Genomic DNA, 24,871 nt, shown 5'->3' with positions numbered 1-24,871 from the left:
AGTTTGTACTTCGTGACACACAGAGTGGCACAGTGAGTGCTGTAGCCCTGGGTGGACACTCCTCTGCATTACATTCCCTGGGTACCATATACTAGGGACTTATAAGTATGTCCGTCTCGGCCAAGTGGGATTAGCCAATTAGACATACACTTTGTAATGGGTTAGAACACTGGCACTGAGGTCTGGTTAGCAGGCCTCAGTGTGCTCTCAGAGTCGAAAAAACAGCAGCTAGTAGCCAAAATGGGGACAAAGCATGAGGGGGAAATCTGCAAAAAGCCTGTTTCCTTACTTTCACATGTATTGGAAAGGCATTGAACCTACTCATATGGAGTACATAATTCCTTTTTAAGGGCTGATTTTATACTCTAAGTATTGGATATTTGTATAGGTTTATCAGATAGAGAATTCTAGTTGCAGATTCCTTACCTTTGAATTTCCCAGGCGTCAGACTGGATCCAGAGATTCTTTTTTTAGCACTACCTCTGCACGCGTCAGGTGGCATCGGTCGACTCTGCGGGCGTCGTTGGCATCGTATTCGTCATGATAACATCAAGGTTGTATATAGGTGCCACCCGGAGCGCTGACATCAGTTCTTTTCTTTCCGCGCCAGCCTACACGCAGATCCGGAGAGAGCTACCCGGTCATTTTTTGACTGTCAACACTTTTGTCGAAGTTTTTTGATGAATTCGTGGATGCGTCGAGGGATGTCCCACAAGACCAGATTCAAGCCCTGCGACTCCTGTCACCGAACTATGTCGGTGACAGATCCGAACCTCGTACGTCTTTGGTGCCTGGAGCGTGATCACGACCCGAAGCCATGCTCCGAGTGTGCTGCCATGAACCCGAAAGCTTTGAGGGAGAGGTCCCTAAAGCTCATGGCGGCCCGTCACTCAACTCTGCGGCGCTCACGGTCTCGTTTGAGAGGAAGGTCTCGAGACCAACTGCGGAGTCACCAACACTCTTCATCCTCGAAGTCATCGGGACATTCGGGTCACAAAAAGAAGTTGAAGGAGGACAAACATTCTTCGTCGCTCGGAAGATGCGGCGCAGGAAGAGCGTCGACCCTCTAGGCCTCCGTCATCGGAGCCTTCATCTGGTTCAGCTCCGCTCTTCCCCGACTTCCGGGAGGCGGAGCCACCCCTGCCCAGCTCAGGGAATTTTATGAGGCAATGTGCCTCATTTTTGGCCAGCCCGACCCACCTTCGGTGCTGTTGGGCACAGGTGAGTTGGTGGGGGCCCCCTTGGGTCCAAAGTCGTCGGCTTCTGCAATGGCTCCAGAGTGCCCCTCCGGATCCACCCGCGAATCTGTCCCAACACCGGTCGTGCCTTGGCGACCCTCCCTGGCGTCGGGTCAGACATCGACACTCCCAACGTCGGTTGGGCCAAAAATCGACATCCACCGCATCCTCATACCCGATCACCGGAGCCGGAACTACATCTCTCAATGCTGATTCTGTTCTCTATGGGCTCTCCTGGGGCTAGGGTTGATCCAGACCCTTATGCTTCTGGGGATGGATAGGAGGAGAGTATGGAGGGGACGATGGACCCTTTAGAATACTAGCTTGGCCCCCAAATGGACTGGGTCCAGGATTTGGGTGATGCCAGTGGTCTAGACACCTCCCCTGACACTGGTATGCTCTCTCCGCCTACCATGGCTACGGAGGAGGGTGCCTCTTATTCCATGGTGGTGAGAAGGGCGGCTGAGGTCCTGGGCCTCAAGCTTACTTCTCTGGAGGTTAGGCCTAATATCCTAACCAACGTGCTTTAGCCAGGGTCTTCCTCTTCCGAGCCCCTTCATCCCTTTAATGAGGCACTGACAGATGCCCTTTTGGGTACTTGGTCCAGACCCAGCACAGGGGCTCCTGTTAATAGGATGATTGCCCACCGACATCGGCCTGCGCAGTCAGACGCAAAATTCCTCACCCAACGCCCCATGCCTGAGAGCCTTGTCATCCAGGCTTCTTCTTCATCTGGAGCATTCTCTGCCACACCCCTGGATGTGGAATGAAAAAGACTGGACAGTTTGGGAAACAATTTGTTTTCTTCCAACAGTCAAGAGCTGTGGTTCATGAACACCGCATGCCTTTTGGGACGTTATTCCCAGACTCTCTGGGGCACGGTTGCGCAAGTGCTGCTTAGAGTTCCAGAGGGGGCCCAGACCATCCTTTCCCAAGCCGTAACAGATGGGAGGGATGCAGCGAAGTTCATGATTCGTTGTGGACTAGATACGACCGACTCTCTGTCCAGATCGGTTGGATTGACGGTCGCATTGAGGCGCCACACCTGGCTGAGATCATCTGGCTTTTGGAGGGATGTCCAGCAATCCTTGATGGACATGCCCTTTTGATGGCACAAGTCTCTACGGAGACAAGGTGGACTCTGCGATCAAGGGCTTTAAGGATTCCCGAGCCACGGCCCGGTCCCTTGGCCTCGCGCCCGCTTCTAGACCCCAGCAGTCCGCCTTTCACCCCTTTCGTGGATATGGAAGGGGCACCCAGCCGCATCCTTCCGCCCCTGGCCAGTGACCCACACATGCTGTACAGCCCCTGCGCCGCTGCGGACGTGGGATCCCACACCCCCGGGGATCAGGGAGTCGGCTGGTCACCTAGTCCACCCGCCCCCTCCTCAGCCTCCAAACCTTCCTAGTCCGCGGGTGTAGGGAAATGCCTTCCTTGGCATGGTTACCCCCTGACTTTTTGCCTTTTTTTGATGCCAATTACGATTGAAAGTGTGCTGGGACCCTACTAACCAGGCCCCAGGTGTTCTTTCCCTAAACTGTACCTTTGCTCCCACAATTGGCACAGCCCTGACACACTGATAAGTCCCTTGTAAATGGTACCCCTGGTACCAAGGGCCCTGTGGCCAGGGAAGGTCTCTAAGGGCTGCAGCATGTATTATGCCACCCTGGGGACCCCTCACTCAGCACATGCACACTGCCTCACAGATTGTGAGTGCTGGTGGGGAGAAAATGACTAAGTCAACATGGCACCCCCATCAGGGTGCCATGCCCACCTCTCACTGCCTGTGGCATAGGTAAGTCACCCCTCTAGCAGGCCTTACAGCCCTACGGCAGGGTGCACTATACCACAGATGAGGGCATAGCTGCATGAGCACAATGCCCCTACAATGTCTAAGCAAAACCTTAGACATTGTAAGTGCAGGATAGCCATAAGAGTATATGGTCTGGGAGTCTGTCATACACAAACTCCACAGCACCATAATGGCTACACTGAAAACTGGGAAGTTTGGTATCAAGTGTGGGCTGACTAGTTTTTGCCAGCCTGCCACACACCAGACATGTTGCTGGCCACATGGGGAGAGTGCCTTTGTCACTCTGTGGCCAGTAACAAATCCTGTACTGGGTGGAGGTGCTTCTTACCTCCCCCTGCAGGAACTGTAACCCCTTTGTTACAGCGCCACAGGGCATCCCAGCTAGTGGAGATGCCCGCCCCCCTCCGGCCACGGCCCCACTTTTGGCGGCAAGGCCGGAGGAGATAATGAGAAAAACAAGGAGGAGTCATTGGCCAGTCAGGAGAACCCCTAAGGTGTCCTGAGCTGAGGTGGCTCTGACTTTTAGAAAATCCTCCATCTTGCAGATGGAGGTTTCCCCCAAAAGGATTAGGGATGTGCCCCTCTCCCCTCAGGGAGGAGGCACAAAGAGGGTGTAGCCACCCTCAGGGCTAGTAGCCATTGGCTACTAACCTCCCAGACATAAACACACCCCTAAATTGAGTATTTAGGGGCGCCCAGAACCAAGCAAGATAGATTCCTGCAACCTGAAGACGAAGAAGGACTGCTGACCTGAAGCCCTGCAGAGAAGACGCCGACAACAACTGCTTTGGCCCCAGCCTTACCGGCCTGTCTCCCCACTTCAAGAAAAACTGCAACAGCGACGCGTCCCCCAGGGTCCAGCGACCTCTGAAGCCTCAGAGGACTACCCTGCATCTAAAAGGACCAAGAACTCCCGAGGACAGCGGCCCTGTTCCAAAGAAACTGCAACTTTGCAACAAAGAAACAACTTTTAAAGGCCACTTTTCCCGCCGGAAGCGTGTGACTTTCCACTCTGCACCCGACGCCCCCGCCTCGACCTGCGGAGAACCGACTCTACAGGGAGGACTCCCCGGCGACTACGACCCTGTGAGTAGCCAGAGTTGACCCCCCTCTCTCCCCCCCCCCCCCCAGTGATGCTTGCAGAGGGAATCCAGAGGCTCCCCCTGACCGCGACTGCCTGTATCAAGGAACCCGACGCCTGGTACAGAAACTGTCCCCAGGACCTAAAGGATCCAACCTCCAGTGCAGGAGCGACCCCTAGGTGGCCCTCGCCCTACACTGAAAACTGGGAAGTTTGGTATCAAGTGTGGGCTGACTAGTTTTTGCCAGCCTGCCACAACCAGACGAGTTGCTGGCCACATGGGGAGAATGCCTTTGTCACTCTGTGGCCAGGAACAAAGCCTGTACTGGGTGGAGGTGCCTCCCCCTGCAGAAACTGGCTCATGCCTTTTGTTACAGCACCCCAGGACATCCCAGCTAGTGGAGATGCCTGCCCCTCCGGCCACTGCCCCCACTTTTGGCGGCAAGGCCGGAGGACATAATGAGAAAAACAAGGTGGATTCACCCACCAGTCAGGACAGCCCCTAAGGTGCCCTGAGCTGGGGTGACCCTTTCCTTTAGAAATAATCCATCTTGAGTTTGAAGGATTCCCCCAAGAGGAATAGGGATGTGCCCCCTTCCCCTCAGGGAGGAGGCATAAAGAGGGTGTAGCCACCCTCAAGGACAGTAGCCATTGGCTACTGCCTCCCCTGACCTAAAACACCCCCCTAAATTTAGTTTTTAGGGGCGACCCTGAACCCAGGAAATCAGATTCCTGCATCCTACAACAAGAAGGACTGCTGACCTGAAAGCCCCGCAGAGACAACGGAGACAACAACTGACTTGGCCCCAGCCCTACTGGCCTGTCTCCAGACTCAAAGAACCTGCACAGCGATGCATCTGACAGGACCCAGCGACCTCTGAGGACTCAGAGGAGTGCCCTGAACCCGAAGAACCAAGGAACTCCAGAGAACAGCGGCACTGTTCAAAAACTGCAACAACTTTGCAACTTTAAAGCAACTTTCAAAGAACTCTCTCTTGCCGCCGGAAGGGTGCAACTTCACACTCTGCACCCAACACCCCCAGCTCGGGTTTCCGGGGAACCAACACCGCAGAGAGGACTCCCAGGCGACAACAACGACGTGGGCACCCTGAGTCGACCCCCCTGCACTCCCACAGCGAGGCCTGCAGAGAGGATCCAGAGGCTCCCCCTGACCGCGACTGCCTGGTAACAAGGAACCCGACCTGTACCAAGCACTGCAGCCGCAGCCCCCAGTACCGAGAGGAACCACCCACCAGTGCAGGAGTGACCAGCAGGCGGCCCTCATCCTAGCCCAATCGGTGGCTGGCCTGAGAGCCCCCCTGTGCCCTGCCTGCATCGCCTAAGTGACCCCCAGGTCCCTCCATTGCTTTCTATAGCAAACCCGAGGCCTACTTTGCCTACTGCACCCGGCTGCCCCTGTGCTGTGGAGGGTGTGTTTTTTGGGCTTGTGTGGGTCCCCTCCAGTGCTCTACAAAACCCCCCTGGTCTGCTCCCCGAGGGCGCAGGTACTTACCTATAAGCAGACTAGGACCGCAGCACCCCTGTTCTTCATAGGCACCTATGCGTTTTGGGCACTCCTTTGACCGCTGCACCTGACTGACCCTGTGTTGCTGGTGCAGTGGCTTTGGGGTTGCCTTGAACCCCCAGCGGTGGACTGCCTATGCTCAGGAGACTGACTGTGTAAGTGCTTTACTTACCTGAGAAACTTAAACAAACTTACCTCCCCCAGGAACTTTTGATTTTTGCACTGTGTCCACTTTTTAAATAGCTTATTGCCATTTTAACCTAAGCTGTGTGTACTACTGTTTAAATCAAAGTTTTATACTTACCTGTGTGAAGTACTTTGCATTTTATGTACTTACCTCAAATCTTGAATCTTGTGGTTCTAAAAGAAATTAAGAAAATATATTTTTCTGTATAAAAACTACTGGCCTGGAGTTAAGCCTTTGAGTGTGTGTTCCTCATTTATTGCCTGTGTGTGTACAACAAAAGCTTAACACACTACCCTCTGATAAGCCTACTGCTCGACCACACTAACACAAAATAGAGCATTAGTATTATCTAATTTTGACACTATTGACCACTAAGGGGAACCCTTGGATTCTGTGCACACTATCTCTCACTTTGAGATAGTATGTACAGAGTCAACTTCCTACAGCGAGTGTACCAGGAACCAGTTGGCGGCAGGATTCGCCATCACCTCCCCCAATGGCAATCCATTACCTTGGACAGGTAGGTCCTCATATTGTCCAAAGGGGCTACTCCTTCCACTTCAAGACACCTCCTCCAGCCTTGCCACCTTTATGCAATCAAATAGTGGAGGATCATATGGCGCTTCTCCGCATGGAAGTCCAAGCCCTTTTGGCCAAAGGAGCTATAGAGAGGGTTCCGTTGACAGAAGTAGGTCGTGGTTGCTATTCCCAATACTTTCTGGTGCCAGAAAAAGACAAAGGTCTTCACCCTATATTAGATCTTCGGTCCCTCAATCTTCCTCAAAATGGAGAAGTTCAAAATGTTGACATTGGCTCAGGTCCTATCTGCCCTGGACCCCGGAGACTGGATGGTATCTTTAAACTTGCAAGACGCATGCTTCCATATTCCTGTCTTGCCGGCCAACAGATGTTAAATCAATCAATCAGTAATTTATTAAGCGTGATACTCACCCGGCAGGGTACGATTCGTGGTAGGTCACGAGCACTTTCAGTTTACTATGCTTCCCTTTCGCCTTACCAGTGCCCCTCGGGGTTTCATGAAAGCGATGGTAGTGGTGGCAGCTCATCCGCACAGGTTAGGGGTTCCAGACTTCCCCTTTCTCGACGGCTGTTGAAGGCAAACTCGCCCCAGACAGTCGTCTCGCACCTTCAGACTACGGCAAACCTTTTACATTCGCTGGGGTTCACTATCAATGTGTCGAAGTCACACCTGACTCCTTCTCAGACTCTCCCTTTCATTGGAGCTGTTCTGGATACAGTGCAGTTTCGGGCATATTCTGCCGAAAAACCAGTCCAGGGTACTCAGGCTATGATACCGATGTTTCAGCCTCTGTCCTGTATTTCGGTGAGAATTACTCTGAGGCCGCTGGGCCTCATGGCTTCCTGCGTCCTGCTGGTTCAAAATGCCAGATGGCATATGCGGGCTCTGCAGTGGGACCTGAGGTGCCAGTGGACGCAGCATCAGGGGAATCTCTCCGACAAGGTCCAGATCTCGGAAGGAACTGCGAGAGACCTGCAGTGGTGGTTGTAGGAAAGTACCATCTTGCCTGGCATGTTACCCCCAATTTTTACTTGTATGTTTGTGTGTTTTTGCCTGCGTCACTGGGATCCTGCTAGCCAGGACCCCAGTGCTCATGAAGTGTGCCCTGTATGTATTCCCTGTGTGGTTGGTGCCTAACTGTATCACTGAGGCTCTGCTAACCAGAACCTCAGTGTTTATGCTCTCTCTGCTTTTTAAATTTGTCACTGAAGGCTAGTGATTAATTTCACCAATTCTGATTGGCACACTGGAACACCCTTATAATTCCCTTGTATATGGTACCTAGGTACCCAGGGTATTGGGGTTCCAGGAGATCCCTATGGGCTGCAGCATTTCTTTTGCCACCCATAGGGAGCTCAGACAATTCTTACACAGGACGGCCACTGCAGCCTGAGTGAAATAACGTCCACGTTATTTCACAGCCATTTTTCACTGCACTTAAGTAACTTATAAGTCACCTATATGTCTAACCCTCACTTAGTGAAGGTTGGGTGCAAAGTCACTTAGTGTGAGGGCACCCTGGCACTAGCCAAGGTGCCCCGACATTGTTCAGGACATTTTCCCCGGACTTTGTGAGTGCGGGGACACAATTTCACGTGTGCACTACATATAGGTCAATACCTATATGTGGCGTCACAATGGTAAGTCCGAACATGGCCATGTAACATGTCTAGGATCATGGGTGACAATTCCCAATACCATTGTGGTATTGGGGGGACAATTCCATGCATCCCCGGGGCTACAGCATAGAGCCCGGGTACTGCCAAACTAACTCTGGGGTTTTCTCTGCAGCTACCGCTGCTGCCAACCCTCAGACAGGTTTCTGCCCCCCCCGGGGCCTGGGCAGCCCAGTCCCAGGAAGGCAGAACAAAGGATTTCCTCTGAGAGGGTGTTACACCCTCTCCCTTTGGAAATAGGTGTTAAGGGCCTGAGAGGAGTAGCCTCTCCTGGCCTCTGGAAATGCTTTGAAGGGCACAGATGGTGCCCTCCTTGCATAAGCCAGTCTACACCGGTTCAGGGATCCCCCCAGCCCTGCTCTTGCGCAAAACTGGACAAAGGAATGGGGAGTGACCACTCCCCTGACCAGCACCTCCCCAGGGGAGGGACCCAGAGCTCCTCCAGTGTGTCCCAGACCTCTGCCATCTTGAATGCAGAGGTGTGAGGGCACAATGGAGACCTCTGAGTGGCCAGTGCCAGCAGGTGACGTCCGAGACCCCTCCTGAAAGGTGCTTACCTCTCTCTGTAGCCAATCCTCCTCTGAGGGCTATTTAGAGTCTCTCCTGTGGGTTTCTCATCAGATAATTAATGCAAGAGCTCACCAGAGTTCCTCTGCACTTCTCTCTTCGACTTCTGCCAAGGATCGACCGCTGACTGCTCCAGGACGCCTGCAAAACCGCAACAAAGTAGCAAGAAGACTACCATCAACATTGTAACGCCTCATCCTGCCCTCTTTCTCGCCTGTTTCCTGGTGGTGCATGCTCTGAGGGCTATCTTCCTTCACCCTGCACTGGAAGCCAAGAAGAAATATCCTGTGGGTCGACGGAATCTTCCCCCTGCCAACCCAGGCACCAAACTTCTGCATCACCGGTGCTCTGGGTCCCCTCTCATCTTGACGAGTGTGGTCCCTGGAAAACAGGAGCTGGATCCAAGTGTCCCCAACATTCCAGTGGCCCTTCTGTCCAAATTTGGTGGAGGTAAGTCTTTGCCTCCCCACGCCAGATAGTAATCCTGTGTACTGCGTGAACTGCAGTTGCTAGGGCTTCTGTGCACTTTTGCAAGACTTCCTTTGTGCACAGCACAGCACAGCCCGGGTCCCCAGCACTCTGTCCTGCATTGCCCAACTCTCTGAGTTGACCTCCGACTTCGTGGGACTCCCTTTTGTTGTGCTGAGACGACCGCCGTGCTCAGATCTTCTGAACGCCTGTTCAGATGCTTCTGCGTGTGCTGCCTGCTTCTGCGTGGGCGATCTGTGTTGCTGAGCGCCCCCTCTGCCTCCTCCTCCAAGGGGCGATCTCCTGGTCCTTCCTGGGCCCTGGCAGCACCCAAAATCCTCAACCGCGACTCTTTCAGCTAGCAAGGCTTGTTTGCAGTCTTTCTGCGTGGAAACAACTCTGCATCCTCCAACACGCCGTGGGACATCTTCTGACCAATAGAAAAGTTCCTGGCACCTTCAGTTGTTGCAGAATCTTTGGCTTCTTCCTCCCGAAGGCAGCCCTTTTGCACCTTCATCCGGGGTTTAGGGGGCTCCTGCCCCCCGCCCCCCTCCACTCCCCCCCCGGACACTTGCGTGACTCTTGGATTTGGTCCCCTTCCTTTGCAGGTGCTCAGGTCCAGGAATCCGTCTTCAGTGCTTTGCAGTCTGTTGTTGTCTTAGCAGAATCCCCTATCTCGACTTTACTGTCTTTCTGGGGTAGTAGGGTAACTTTACTCCTACTTTTCAGGGTCTTGGGGTGGGGTATCTTGGACACCCTTAGTGTTTTCTTACACTCCCAGCGACCCTCTACTCCCTACACTAGGATTGGGGTCCATTTGTGGTTCGCATTCCACTTTTGGATTATATGGTTTGTGTTGCCCCTAGGCCTATTGTCTCCTATTGCATTCTATTGTGTTCTACAGTGTTTGCACTACTTTTCTAACTGTTTACTTACCTGATTTTGGTTTGTGTGTATATTTTGTGTATATTACTTACCTCCTAAGGGAGTATATCCTCTGAGATACTCTTGGTATATTGTCACTAAAATAAAGTACCTTTATTTCTAGTAACTCTGAGTATTGTGTTTCTTATGCTATAGTGCTATATGATATAAGTGGTATGGTAGGAGCTTTGCATGTCTCCTAGTTCAGCCTAAGCTGCTCTGCTATAGCTACCTCTATCAGCCTAACCTGCTAGAACACCTCTAAACTACTAATAAGGGCTAACTGGACCTGGCACAAGGTGTAAGTACCACAAGGTACCCACTATAAGCCAGGCCAGCCTCCTACAGTGCTTAACGAATCCGGATTGGGTCAAGGGCAGATCCCTCTCTCTTCCGCAACCAGATCTTACAGTCCTGACAGATGTGTCACTCGTGGGATGGGGCGGCCACATGGGAGAGGTAGAGATTGGAGATCAGAGTCCTCTGGTCTCCAGTGGAAACCATGCTCCATATCAATGATCTTGAGCTCTGGGCGATTCAACTAACATTAAAAGCATTCCTTCCCTCTCTCAAGGGGAAAGCAGTGCAGGTGTTCACAGCAACACTACTGCCATGTGGTATTGCAACAAACAAGGCGGAGTAGGGTCGTGGACCTTTGTTAAGAGGCTCTTCGCCTATGGGTTTGGCTGGAAAATCAGGACATTTCCCTGATGGTTCAACACCTAGCAGGCTCCTTGAATGCCAGAGCCGACGAACTCAGCCAACGATGCGTGGTCAGTCAAGAATGCGTCTCCATCCAGAGGTGGCGCAAGGACTTTTCCTGCAGTGGGGAGAACCTTGGTTAGACTTGGTCGCCTCCGTAGAGGGCGCGCAATGTCAGCTGTTTTGCACGTTGGAGTTTCCAAGGCGGCACTCACTCAGCAATGCTTTTCGTCGCAAGTGGAATTCAGGCTTCCAGTACACCTTTCCGCCCATACCACTTCTGCCCAGAGTTCTGAAGAAGATCAGACCAGACCAGGCCCAAGTAATACTAGTGGCTCCGGACTGGGTGCGAAGAGTCTGGTATCCCGAGCTGTTGAGCATGGCCATAGTCACTCTGATCAGAGTGTCCCTTCAGAAGGATCTTCTGACGCAGCAGGGGAGGGTCCTCCATCCGAACCTGTCAACTCTGCGGCTTCATTCGTGGAGATTGAACAGCGTCTTTTAACCTGCCACCCGAAGTCTGTGACGTTACCTTGGCAGCCAGGCGTCCGTCAACCAAAACTATATACGCCTGTCGCTGGAAGAAATCTGTGGCATGGTGCATCGACAAATCTGTCAATCCTCTATCTGCTCCTCTTTCTCAAGTCCTTCTCTTTATTCTTTCTCTTGCACAGCAGAGTTCCACCTTGGGCACTCTTAAGGGATATCTTTCTGCCTTTTGTTGATGCTAGTTATGATTGAAAGTGTGCTGGGACCCTGCTAACCAGGCCCCAGCACCAGTCTTCTTTGCCTAAACTGTACCTTTGTCTCTACGATTGGCACAGCCCTGGCATACAGATAAGTCCCTTGTAAATGGTACCCCTGGTACCAAGGTCATTGTGGCCAGGGAAGGTCTCTGAGGGCTGCAGCATGTATTATGCCACCCTAGTGACCCCTCACTCAGTACATGCACACTGCCTCACAGCTTGTGTGTGCTGGTGGAGAGAAAAAGACTAAGTCGACATGGCACTCCCCTCAGGGTGCCATGCCTACAACCCACTGCCTGTGGCATAGGTTAGTCACCCCTCTAGCAGGCCTTACAGCCCTAAGGCAGGGTGCACTATTCCACAGGTGAGGGCATAGCTGCATAAGCACTATGCCCCTTCAGTGTCTAAGCCAATTCTTAGACACTGTAAGTGTAGAGTAGCCATAAAGAGTATATGGTCTGGGAGTTTGTCAAACACGAACTCCACAGTTATATAATGGTTACACTGAATACTGGGAAGTTTGGTAACAAACTTCTCAGCATAATAAATCCACATTGATGCCAGTGTGGGATTATTGAGAAATGCACACAGAGGGCATCTTAGAGATGCCCCCTGTATTTTACCCAATCCTTCAGCGCATTGGACTGTTCTCCAAGACTTAAGGTGAGTAGGGGGCAAGGTGCAAGGCCACACCTAAAGGTCACCTTCTGAGCCTCTGGGGCATCAGAGTACAGAGGTGTGTTACGGCGTCGAGTGTCCCATCCACTTCAATGTTAAACGGTCCGGTCACAAAGGTGCTGGTGGTATAGACTGGAAGGTCAGTCCAGAGGGAACCAACAGCGGCACTCGATCCTTGAGGTCCTCGGGGACTTGGAGACATCGTAGGTCCTCTCCTCCTCAGGCTGTAGGGTGCAGGTGCAGTGGTGTCTTCTGGCATCAGGTCAGGTGCTGGAGTTCCTCGCAGTTGCAGGGAAGTCTGGAGAAACAGTCTGCAAGAATGGACTGGGGTTCTAGTGCGGCCAAGCCAACAAGTGGGCTCACGTCTCATGAGGCTGGAAGACGTGGGGACAACCTTTGTCTTCTTCTCCTGTGTCTGGGGCAGACGGGTGCAGAGGTGTCCTGAGGTGTCGGGTCTTTGTCTCCTGGTCAATTTGCAGTTGCAGTGGGGTCTGCAGAAACAGGCTGCAGATGCCTTTGTATAGTCCCCAGTAGGTGGGATTCATCTCTGGAGGGCCTGGGGACCACACTGACACCGTTGGCCCACTTCAGCAAGGGCCAGGTGGCTCGGGTGTAGTGGTGATGTCCGGCGAGGGTTTCTGGCAATCCCGGTCCTCTCTGTTCTTTCTTGGATGCCAGTGGATGCAGGGGAACAGCTCGTCTACTTCAAGGGAGTTCTTGGCAATTTGCGGAGCACTGGCAGCTGTCCCAGTTTCTTGGAGGCTGCAGTGGCAAGACAGGTCAGTTGCTTCTCGAGAGTCAGGTGCATCAGGCAGTCCTGCAGTGTTGGCGACAAGTCAGTCATGCTCCTCGGGTTCAGCAGTCTTCTTGTCCACTCCTTCTTTTGTGTGCAGCAAGGTTCTGAGGATCTAGTATCAGGGGTCCCCTGAAAACTCAATTCAGGTGGCGTAAAGGGGAGTAAAAGGTAGTAGCCAATGGGCTACTTACCCTTGGTGTCACTACAGCCTCTAGATGACTACTTTCTGTGGGGAGTGGGCATGACCCTGTTCAGATTTCCTAAATTCCACCACACACAAGATGGCGAAATTTCCTAAGGTGTGTTCTCTTCAGGCTGGTCACCCAAGTTTAACCTGCAAGGAAGACACACTTCCTGCATAGCTATTTTTTTCCCTTTCCAGGTGCCAGATATGCCCTGGGGCAGGGAACGTCATCTTCCTCCATCTGAGAAAAGCCATTTCTGCATACCAAAGGAGGTAGGCTTCTTTGAAGCTCCCTGCCTTGGATTGCAGATTTGTGGGTCATCCTGTTGGGAAGAGGATGTTAACACCCGACCAGAATAGGTTGACATGTTGGCTCTCATTGTACCAATGAGACTGCTGGATTCAAGTGGCAGCACCACCAGGCTGTGGGGAACTTAGTCCAATTCCACACCTTGTGACAATGGTCAGCCTAACCCCTGTGGCCAGCTAACAGTACCTCTCCGACACCTGGAAGTGGTAGTGATTTGTGGAAGCCATGTGCATGACATTCTGACTTCTAATTTTTCATATTTATTTGTATTTCAGTTACATTTGTCTCCAGCATGCAAAGACAAACAGAAGCAAATATTGTTTCCTTATACTTTATTGAATCAATTGCGTTCTAGATGAAATATTATGTACTGCAGTGATTAGGATGCTATAACATGATAATAATGCCGTGACAAGAAAAGTGAAACATGAGACCATAGTGTCAAAATGCTAGATGTTTGAATTCTTACCTTCGCCACTAATGTACCATATTTGAGCTCAACAGTGTTAGCCCCAATCCGCCCTTCAAAATCTCTAGGAAGACACCATCCCCCATACCTGTATTTGGTAGTAGATAAAAGGCCTCGTAGTCTACAGAGCGTCCCCTATCATGAAGGAAGAGAAAAAACATCAAGTTGCAGGAGACAGCTGCAGTAGAGCGATATCATGCAGTGGCAATCTTCAGGCTGGTACTTTCCCTCTAACGTATATGGGCACAGAGATGTTCTATAATAAGACAGCTAATTTTCTAGGAAACTGTCCTAACTTAAAACACAAATTTTTCTGTGAAGTGGCAGAGATTGCGGTATACCACTATGTTCTGGCAACTCATTGGAGACAGCCTTGAGCAGAGCACAGAATGAGAATGTCAGAGTAGAAAGAATTAATTCACTTTCTGTGCTAGAAGATAAAGGAAAATAAAACTTCACAGAAGAAGAGAGCTTCTGCTCAGAAAATAAAAATGAATTGCAACTAGGCTAAAAGGCTGGGGCTGCAGGCCTACGGCTAAAATATTGTTCCCATAGAAAGCTTTTAAGGTAACTTTACAACAAGGATTTGTTTCTGACCTCTGGAGAGCAGAGGCTATCACCCTGTTAGGTCAGATTCCTATCTATTGGTGGCAGACAGGCCAGAACTGGTCAATGAGCTCCCAGCAGTTGGTAGATTTTTCAAGGTGCACCTCTAAGGTGCCTTCTGGGTGCATGTATGCATAAATCCATCACTGGAATCAGTGAGCGTTTATTAATATGTGTTGTTTGATACCAACCATCCCTAGTGACAGTGAAGCCATCATGCAGCTCTGGAACTCTTATTAACCAGTGTCCAGCACATGTATTTAAAATGGCTTCCCTGTTCACTTGCTCTAAGAATTGACAAAGACATAGCAGGGACATATCTGCTTGTGCAGATATGTCCTTGTGTGTAAAATAATGCACCCTACCTTAGTGCTGTAAGGCCTCCTGTAGGGGTGACCTGCAAATATTACATGCAGTGTTCAGTGGACATGGTTCACAGTGTGTGTTTCATGTAGTGTTCTCACTTTTAGGGAGCACCTTCTGACGCAGCCTGCATGATTTTGGTGGTAGGTCCCTTAGAGTGGCACAAGTTGTGCTTCAGCTCATAGGGCCCCTCTTCAGTACCCATGCCTTCAGTACTAGGGGTGCCATTTACTAGGGACTTAAAGAGGTGCTAAAGGGCCTGGCCACTTGGGGATCAAGTGATCAGCTGTCTTGTTTTGGAAAAGGAGCATTGGCAATGGGGACCTGGTTAGCAGGAGCCCAGAGCACTTCAGTCAAAATTGCACCAGAAAGTGGGGGAGTACTGCAACCAGAACCCAGCCTCCTGCACATTATTATAACAGTAGCCAAGCTCTTGAATAGATAAATACAGTCACGCATAAAGTCTCACTATAAGTAGCAGGTAGCGAGTTGTTCAGTGTGTTACCCAGAAATAATTAAATAGCTGTAACTCTGTTAAATGTGTTCTTGACTTTGTGGATTGTTTTCATACTTGCAATCTTCACTAGAAAGGGAATACTGTGAAAATACACAAAACTATGCAACCATTGAATACTTCTTGACTAAGCATGTCAAGAGTTTATTAAAGGATGCTCTTGTGCTTATCAAGAGGAGAAAGGAACAAGGTGCTTTTCCTTTCCGCTCAACACACCACACTGTTGATTGACTCCTCAGTTGTCAGGTACTCACTGCACTGCTAGATTTGCCAGTTCTGGTTCCAGGGTTGCTGAGACGCCTAAGAAAGTGGTTGCTACATGCTCAAGAGTAACCCTTCCTGTCCTTAAACTATAGACGTTCTGTTACATTGCAAGACTGAGGGACAGCTGCAGAGCACACACCATGCAAGTGCATAGGTAATGGGACACAGCCACTTCATCACTTGTGTTGGAACTACTCAAAATAAACATGTTAAGCTACTTTGTTTCTCTTGATGGCAAGGCTAAAAGTATGTATTTTTGGTGGTATAACCATTCCTAAAAGGCCTGCATGGCTTTTATTAAAGTGAATGGCACTTTAACAACCGAGGAATTTAGATATGTGATATTAAACAAGGTTTTACTAGGTATGAGGAACCCTTGGTTTAGAGCAAGTGCTCAGTACGATATGAACTTCATGTATTTTTCTTTTTACTGAAAGATTAATATGTAAGGTGTCTCCTTTGGTTTTCATTTTCAAGCATGGTTGTTTATAGTACGGCAAATTGGAAAAATATTACGTAGGCTGTTTATAGATTACTATTGTTGCAGTAATATTGTCTGAATAAATCATAAAATGTATCCTTACATACCATTTACCTAACAGCTATACATTTAAGATTTCTAATTTTTTTACAGGTGTAAGAAGCATGACCAGCACGGACATTCAGTGGTCAGCAATTCTTAGTTGGGGATATTTGGATAATATCTTAAGGCTGAAGAGCAAACAGACTGAACCTCCAGTTAATTTTATACAGTGCTCACCGTTACACCAGGTATATGGTATGGGTGTTATACAATGTTTTAGACTTGTCAGTTGATTAAGCAAAGTTTCCATTTCATGACTTGCTCTCTGAAAATGTCCACATGCAAATGCTCTTGAATCTTTGAGTGTTCATTACTCCAAGTTTCCCAAGTATACCCGTCTCACTTACCCTTCACACAACTTTATGAAAATCTTTTGTCAGTGCCACACAACAGTACATGTTTAAGTATAGCTTCTAGAAATATGGCTGCCTATACTTTTCTGACTCTACCCTCAATTATTCTTGGAATGGATGTCCTCTCTTTCAGGTTTCTTTTATACATCAGGCCCAAGGCAGGATTCCAAAAACTTCTTAACCATATTGAGTCACTAGTGGCAGATAGAGTTGTTTAATGCCAGCTGTGGATCAGGAGACATCACCTGAAATGGCATAGTACGGATATGTAAGGTATAAGCCAGAGTTGTTTGTTCTTCCCTTTTTCTAATGTGTTACAAAACTATGGGTGCAAATGGTGAAGCAAAACAACAAAAAACAAGATGATAAAAACAGGTCATGTGGAAGGTCTACAGGAGACTTCAGATATGTCAGGACAATAATTACCAAAGATAAGTAATTTGGCCTCAAAAAGTACACTGACTGCTCTTCCAAAGCATTTCAATTTCAGATCCCACTGTCAAGCCCACATGGTCCCACTTGGTGTGCTGATCAGCAGGATACAGGAGCCCATCCATCGGCCCTGGAGTCAACCTAACTGTCCTGGTCTCTCCGCTTCAGGATGGGTAACCACGAAAGAGCACTGTAACCAGAACAACTCCAATGAAAGGGAACATCTACAGAAGAGTCATGTGTGACTTTGGCATGTTCATAGTGAACACTGGACCTCAAAGGTGTTAGGAGGTCTGCCATAGTCTGGTGGTGGGTGATGACTGCCCTAGTGCAGGTCAGCCTTCAGCAGCCAGTTGATGAGATAGGGGAACACTGGCCCCCCTGACCTTCAAAGATTTACAGTTACCACCACCATCCCTTTTGTGAACACCCATGGGATGTTGGTGAAACCAAAGGGGAGCACAGCTAACTGAAAATGCTCCTATGCCACCCTGAGCCGCTGGTAGTGCTGATGGGCCTGCACACTGAGTATCTGGAATAGACGTCCTCTAAATCATGCACTACAATCCGGACACCCAGGTCAAGAGCAGACAAGACCTGGGCTTAGGTGAGCATTCTGAATTTGTCCAGGGGTAGGCGTGAGAAGGCGCATGTCTAAAATAGGATGAAGGCCTTGTACTTCTTTGACACAAGAAACTACCAGGAATAGCAACAATGTTCCACTTCTGGTGCACACACCCTCTTGATAACCCTTTTGGCCAAAACTCTTGCACTTGCTGCTGCAGGATGGACCGATGATCCTCCATTAGTCGTTCCAGGGACCATGAAAGCTGCGGTAGAGCGGTTATGAAGGGCACAGCATATCTCTTGTGGACAATTTGAAGGACCCATCTGTCCGAATAGGTATAATTTGCCAACCCAGTAAAAATCATTAGATCCTGCCTCCAACTGGGTGGATGTACTCCACTGAAAGCAGCCAAAAGGGATTTGGCAGGTGGGGCTGTGGTGGTGACAGTAGACTGACTGAGGTGCTCTTTCTGGCCGTGGGATCGGTGGTTGTCAACGCCTCATTCACAAAATTGCTGGGTATCTTGCTGAGGTTAAAGTAGCTGACATTATGGACTACCGCTGCAGAAGCCGCAAACGGTACATTAGGACTGATGCCGCTCGTGAGGATGGGCAGCTAAGCCCAGGGAGAACACTGTGGCCCTTCTCTTTTAAAGGAACCCAGAACAGAATCTGTATTGTCCCCAAAAAGGTGAGTCCTGTAAAAGGGGATGTCCATAAGAGACAACGGATAATTGCACACCAAAAAAAACTCTCAACCGCAATCAGGGGTGGCAACTAATGAAAATACTAGTGCCAAAGGCTCATCCGATTTAGTCTGTGGTGTCCAAATCATGAAGAGTTGTAAACTTAGCAGCTTTGTGACCGTACTGTATGGCTTGGAACAGGATAGGGCAAGGGTTTTTCAGAAAACCTGGGAGAAACAGAATCCCAGAGAGTTGGGGAATAGTAGCCCAGAAGGCAACTGGCATTGACAGACCTGAGGGTCAAATTAATGGAATAAATACACTCTGCCCATAGGTATCTACTTTCTTAGACTCCCTATCTGGGGGAGTGGTTAGAGAAGTTTACGTTTCGTCTGACTGGTGGAAGCCTGCAGCACCAGCCTCTCAGGTGAGGAATGATGAGACAAAAATCAGAAATGCCGGGGGGGGCTGTGGCCCCTCACTATTTGACATTTGACTGAGGTTCCAGAGTGCAGATTTACCCAGGCCATTAGTAAGGTAGCAGTGAGTGCCTAGTTAAAAGAAAGTTGGGGCTAGGTACTGGGTAGCATCAGCTGTAAAACTTGGGCGAGAATATTGACTTTGATCTATAATGTGGAAAGCGGGAGGTCAAGAACCTCTGCCTCCCCCGCATGACTACTGCAAAATAAGCACTTGATTCAGTGGCAGGACCTGAAGGTCAGATAAGGCTTCAATCAGGAGAGTTGTCAAGACCACTGGCGTCTCTGAGATCATCATACCAATTTTCCTTGTGGTAGGTAGGTTTGGCCAGTTTCATCACCATAGTCCTTATCGCAATCGGTTACAAATGGAGCATATGAGACCTGCCTTGTGGAGGTGGGATATCAAACGGGTCAAAGGGAGAAGGTTGTGGTTCAGCAGAAATTGATTGCAGCCTCAGTCAAGGTGGAAGCAGCGGCAAGTCAGAATCTGAAAACACGATGGGTACCTTGTCCTTTGGCGTCTGTGAAGTTGCATCGGCTTCAACACTCCAGCCATAAACCCTGACCTGGAAGCCGAGTTGGTGGGGATTCATGAGAGGCCCTGTAAAGGGTTTGGTGCTGAGAGCTAACTCACCAGTGGTACCCCAGATGACGGGCCTGTTGGCTCATTGGGACCTGAGATGCCTAATAGGGAGTTAGAAACCATTCAATCTGCTTCAGGATCGTTGACGGCCCCAGAAACTTTAGTTGTTCCAGGACAAATTTCAGGCTGGGGTCCAATGTCGACTTGGGGAGCAAGAGTGGGATGCATGGCAACATCCTCATACTTTATCTAGAGTATGAGAGTGGTAAGGAAGGGCTGAGTAGCCCCTCTTGGACTTTTTATGTTTTTTTGTTATACTTACCAGAAGATTTGGACCACCACGACGATCGGCCTCGGGATGGACTCCTGGATCCTGAACGAGACTGATACTGACCCTTTAATTTGGACCAGTCATGACATGGAGTCTTGCAATGGTTGACGATGTTGAGTTTTGCCTCACGGTGCCATATTGCCTTTGGGTTCACCACAGGCAAACCTGATGAGCATCTGTCGTAGACATTTGCTTGCAGGAGCCTTTACAGAATGTCACTTTTGGAGGTGACATTTACTTTGCACACTGTTTTTTTTTTTTTTCTTTTAAAAGAGGTCTCAGAGGGACAACAGGAAGCTTTGGATGCATGTCTAGTGGTGGTGCAGGAAGAAGGGAGCTGACGTCGGCATGCAGAATCCAGGGGCGTCTGTATAGGCTCTGTGCGTCATTTCTGGAGAGGAACAGAATCAATAGGGAGTTGCAGGGTGCCAACTACAAGCATGCAGAAATACTGCAGAACAATGTCTAAATCCCTCTGATACCTGGGAAATTTTCAAAAGTGAGACATCTCCAGTTAGAAGTCTGTAGCAGAAAGTAATATCCTGCAGTGAGTGGGTAATGCGAGGAGATATACAAATCAAGACGTGATGACTCAGGGAGCTTGATCCTTGAGAAAAGCTGGACAGGGTTAGTGAAGAGTGGTGGTCTTTTGGCAAAAGAAGTAGGGAGAGGGTTTTAGGATATAGTTACAGAGAAGAGATGTGGAAGAGGAAAGAAACTGGAAGGAGGAATGAAAGGATAGGTGTGAAGCTGAGTAAGTTGAATTAAAGATTGATCTTTGAAAAACTGAAGGGGAAGTGGACGGAATAGAGGGGGTGATGAAAAAGGGGTAGTCAACATGAGGAATCTGCAGGTCAGAGTGCTTGGAAAGGGAGCAAAACGGTATAGATGTACCACTGTCAGACTCCATTGAAGTGCTTGGTACAACAAATAGGGGTGCTAGGCTGCAGAGAAAAAGAATAAGAGAGTGGGGGGAGACAGGGAGTAAGACGTACTGTAACCTGAGCGGGGAGAAATCAGCTGTGTAGCTATCAGGTGGGAACTGGTGCAGGAAGAAAAAGTTACTTACCTGTGGTAATGATTTTTGTTGAATGGATACTCTATCTACCTACAGAATCCTTACCTGTAGAATATCCAAAAGTGGTAACTTTCTTCCACCCAGGTCAGTTCATCACTCCCTGCCCACTGTTGACCTCTCTCCCCAACCCAGTAAGGAGGAGGAGTGGTTGGATATGCTGCATGATAGGTGAGTTGGACAGCACCAAAGACATATGATTGGTTAACTAGCTCTGTTTAGGCTACTAGATGCCACAAAGTGAAAGACAGTGCAGAAAAGGACCCTTTCAAGATGGATCATTCTCTGCATCAAAGTGTGTTATACCTTGGCCATGAAAGATTCCCCAGATGGTATCAAAACCAATTCCACCAAGCCAAATCCACCATTTGCTCTTGCTAGAGTTGTTCCCATTGCAGAGATCCGCAAGACGGCTACATGGGCATCCCTGCATAACTTTGCCACACATTACTGCCTGGACTCTAAAGCCTGTATGGGTGGTCTCTTCGCTAAGTTTGTTTTGTAAGTTTTCTGTGTCTAACCATCTGTAGGAAAATGCCACTGTTGGCATGGTTACCCCTAGCTTTTTGCCTTTTGTTGATGCTAGTTACGATTGAAAGTGTGCTTGGACCCTACTAACCAGGCCCCAGTACCAGTGTTCCTTCCCTAAACTGTACTTTTGTCTCCACAGTTGGCACAGCCCTGGCACACAGATAAGTCTGTTGTACATGGTACCCCTGGTACGAAGGGCCCTGTGGTCAGGGAAGGTCTCTAAGGGATGCAGCATGTATCATGCCACCCTGGGGACTCCTCACATGCACACTGCCTCACAGCTTGTGGGTGCTGGTGGGGAGAAAAAAACTACATTGACATGGCACTCGCCTCAGAGTGTCATGTCCACAACCTACTGCCTGTGGCATAGGTAAGTCACCCCTCTAGCAGACCTTACAGCCCTAAGGCAGGGTGCACTATACCACAGGTGAGGGCATAGCTGCATTAGCACTGTGCCCCTACAGTGTCTAAGCCAATTTTAGACATTGTAACTGCAGCGTAGCCATGAAGAGCATATGATCTGGGAGTTTGTCAAACACAAACTCCACAGTTCCATAATGACTACACTGAATACTGGGAACTTTGGTATCACCCTTCTCAGTACAATAAATCCACACTGATGCAAACATAGGGCATCTTAGAGATGCCCCCTATACACCAGCCCAACTACTATTGCTAGGCTGACCAGTTTCTGCCAGCCTGCCACATCCAGACGGGTTTCTGGCCACAAGGGTTGAGTGGCTTTGTGCTCTCTGTGACCAGGAACAAAGCCTGTACTGGGTGGAGGTGCTTTACACCTCCTCCTGCAGGAACTGTAACACCTGGCGGTGAGCCTCAAAGACTCAAGCATGGTGTTACAGTGCCCCATGGCACCCCAGCTAATGGACACCATTGGCTACTACCCTCCAGCCCTAAACACACCCCTAAATTGAGTATTTAGGGGCGATCCTGAACCCAGGAAAACAGATTCCTGATAACCTGAAACAAGAAGGACTGCTGACCTGAAAGCCCTGCAGAGACGACTAAGACAACCACTGGCTTGGCCCCAGCCCTACCTGCCTGTCTCCAGACTCAAAGACCCTGCAACAGCGACGCATCCAGTGGGACCAGCGATATCTGCCGACTCAGAGGACTGCCCTGCAACCCAAAGGATCAAGAAATTCCCATGGACAGCAGCTCTGTCTAAACCAAGAAGCAACCAACTTTAAAGGGACTCCACCCTCACTCCGGAAACGTGAGTCCCGACCACTGTGCATCCGACGCCCCCGGCTCGTGTCCAGCAGAACCAAAACTGCAGAGAGGACCCTCAGGCGACTCCAACGATGTGGACACCCTGAGACGACCTCCCCGAACCCCCACAGTGACGCCTGTAGAGAGAATCCTGAGGCTCTCCCTGACAGCGACTGCCTGGTAACAGAGAACCCAACGCCTGGAAGAAGCACTGCACCCGCAGCCCCCAGGCCTGAGAGAAACCAACTACTGGTGCAGGAGTGACCAGCAGACGCCCTCATCCTTGCCCAGTCAGTGGCTGGCCCGAGAAGCCCCCCTGTGTCCTGCTTTTATTGCCGGAGTGGCCCACAGGTCTCTCTATTGCTTTCTATTTACAACCCAACACCTACTTTGTACACTGCACCCAGCAGGGTGTATTTTGTGTGCCTGTTTGTGACCCCCCCCCCCCCCCCCCAGTGCTCTACAAAACCCCACTGGTCTGCTCGCCAAGGATGCAGGTACTTACCTGCTAGCCGACTGGAACCGGAGTACCCCTGGTTTCCATAGGCGCCTATGATATTTGGGCCCTACTTTGACCTCTGCTCTGCACCCGAACGGCTCTGTGTTGCTGTTGCTGGGTGTTTGGGGTTGACTTCAACCCCCAACGGTGGGCTGCCTATGCCCCAGAGACTGAACTTGTAAGTGCCTGACTTACCTGATAAACTAACTTGTATTTACCTCCCCCAGGAACTGTTGATTTTTGCAATGTTTCCACTTTTGAAATAGATTATTGCCATTTTTTGCGAAAACTGTGTACATTACTGATTTAATTTGAAGTTCCATATTTACCTATGCCAAGTAGCTTACAATTTATGTACTTACTTGAATTCTGAATCTTGTTGTTCTAAATAAATTAAGAAAATAATATTTTTCTATATAAAAACCTATTGGGCTGGAGTTAAGTCTTTGAGTGTGTGTTCTCATTTATTGCCTGTGTGTGTACAACAAATGCTTAACACTACCCTCTGATAAGCCTACTGCTTAACCACACTACCACAAAATAGAGCATTAGTATTATCTAATTTTGCCACTATCAACCTCTAAGGGGAACCCTTGGACTCTCTGCACACTGTCTCTCACTTCGAGATAGTATATACAGAGCCAACTTCCTATACCATCCATCAACTCTTTTCCAGCGACAGGGTATTTCTCTGAAATCTATTCTAAAGGTGAGGAATTTGGAGGTAGAAGTATTCACGTGAAAACGAGTTGCTTACCTGCTGTAATGATCCTTCTGGTGGGTACTCTATCTTTCTATAGATTCCTCACTAACCTGCCGTCCTCCCCGTTTGATTGATGAGTGTTAGAGAAAATGAATAGGGTTGCACTTGCTTTTTTCAGTACTGCACTTTTCTGTCAGTGTCAGTTTGTCCTCTCCCCTTGGTCGGTGCTATATGGCTTCAGTGAAGTCCTCTGACAACAATTCTGGTGTCAACACAAACCTCACTTTAAGACTATGATCTCCCAAACAAACTAACTAAATTATTCTTCATTTATCCCTCATTTGACGTATTCCAAACCCCATTTAACTACTATTGCATCTCTAATCCATTTCTACATACTCTTCCATCCTCCACCTCTCCTTTACTCATCCCAAACCTCATTTACAACTCTGATTTCCCTGTTAACACATCTGGATTCTTTCCTCCTCTATCCCTCCATTATTCTATTCAAACCAACTTACAGACTCAGATGTCCTCCGCTCAAATTAACTCATAACTCTGATATTAATACTAATGTACTCATATTTCCCTATACTAATCCACCACTAATCCTTTTGGGTTCCGGAGTAGCCTGCTATTCGCCGAAAAGTGCTTTGATGCCTTGTCAGGGGTAGTAAGCCCTATATAAATACTATTTCAATATTGAGAACATCAATATTGTGATACCAGTATACCAGTATATTGTGTCAAAAATGTTGCCTACAAAAATATTGAGTTTACATACTTTTTATGTAAACTGCCAAATTATGTTAAAAATATAGCTTAACCGAATATGGTAAGAAATAAGGTAAGCGTTTCAAAAAATTCATATTTATAAAAGTACATATCATTTATTATAATATTAAAATGCAAAGTAATATTATTAAACAATTGTGTATCTGATAGAGACTTCTAGTTGCAGATTCCTTACCTTAGAATTCCTCCCCCGGCGTCAGAGTGGATCCGGAGATTTTTCTTCGAGCAATACCCTTGCGCGTCGGTAGGTGGCGTCGTGGTCGCCGTGATGACGTCGGGAGTAGTACATAGACGCCGCCCTCGCGCAGTGACATCAGACTGGATCTGGAGTTCTTTTCTTTCGGCGCCACGCGCTGATCCGAGAGTGAG

General features: G+C 49.1%; 1 protein-coding gene across 1 annotated transcript in view; it reads left to right on the top strand.

Moving 5' to 3' along the window:
• Positions 1-24,871, top strand: part of LYST (lysosomal trafficking regulator) — a 2,674,875-nt gene that overhangs the window by 2,358,252 nt on the left and 291,752 nt on the right. The window contains 1 exon segment of the mRNA XM_069234946.1: positions 16,287-16,423. Coding sequence (XP_069091047.1) covers positions 16,287-16,423 — 137 coding nt within the window.

This window comes from Pleurodeles waltl, chromosome 5 (genome assembly GCF_031143425.1).
Source record: "Pleurodeles waltl isolate 20211129_DDA chromosome 5, aPleWal1.hap1.20221129, whole genome shotgun sequence".
Taxonomy (NCBI): domain Eukaryota; kingdom Metazoa; phylum Chordata; class Amphibia; order Caudata; family Salamandridae; genus Pleurodeles; species Pleurodeles waltl.
This window is presented reverse-complemented; position numbering and strand designations above follow the sequence as displayed.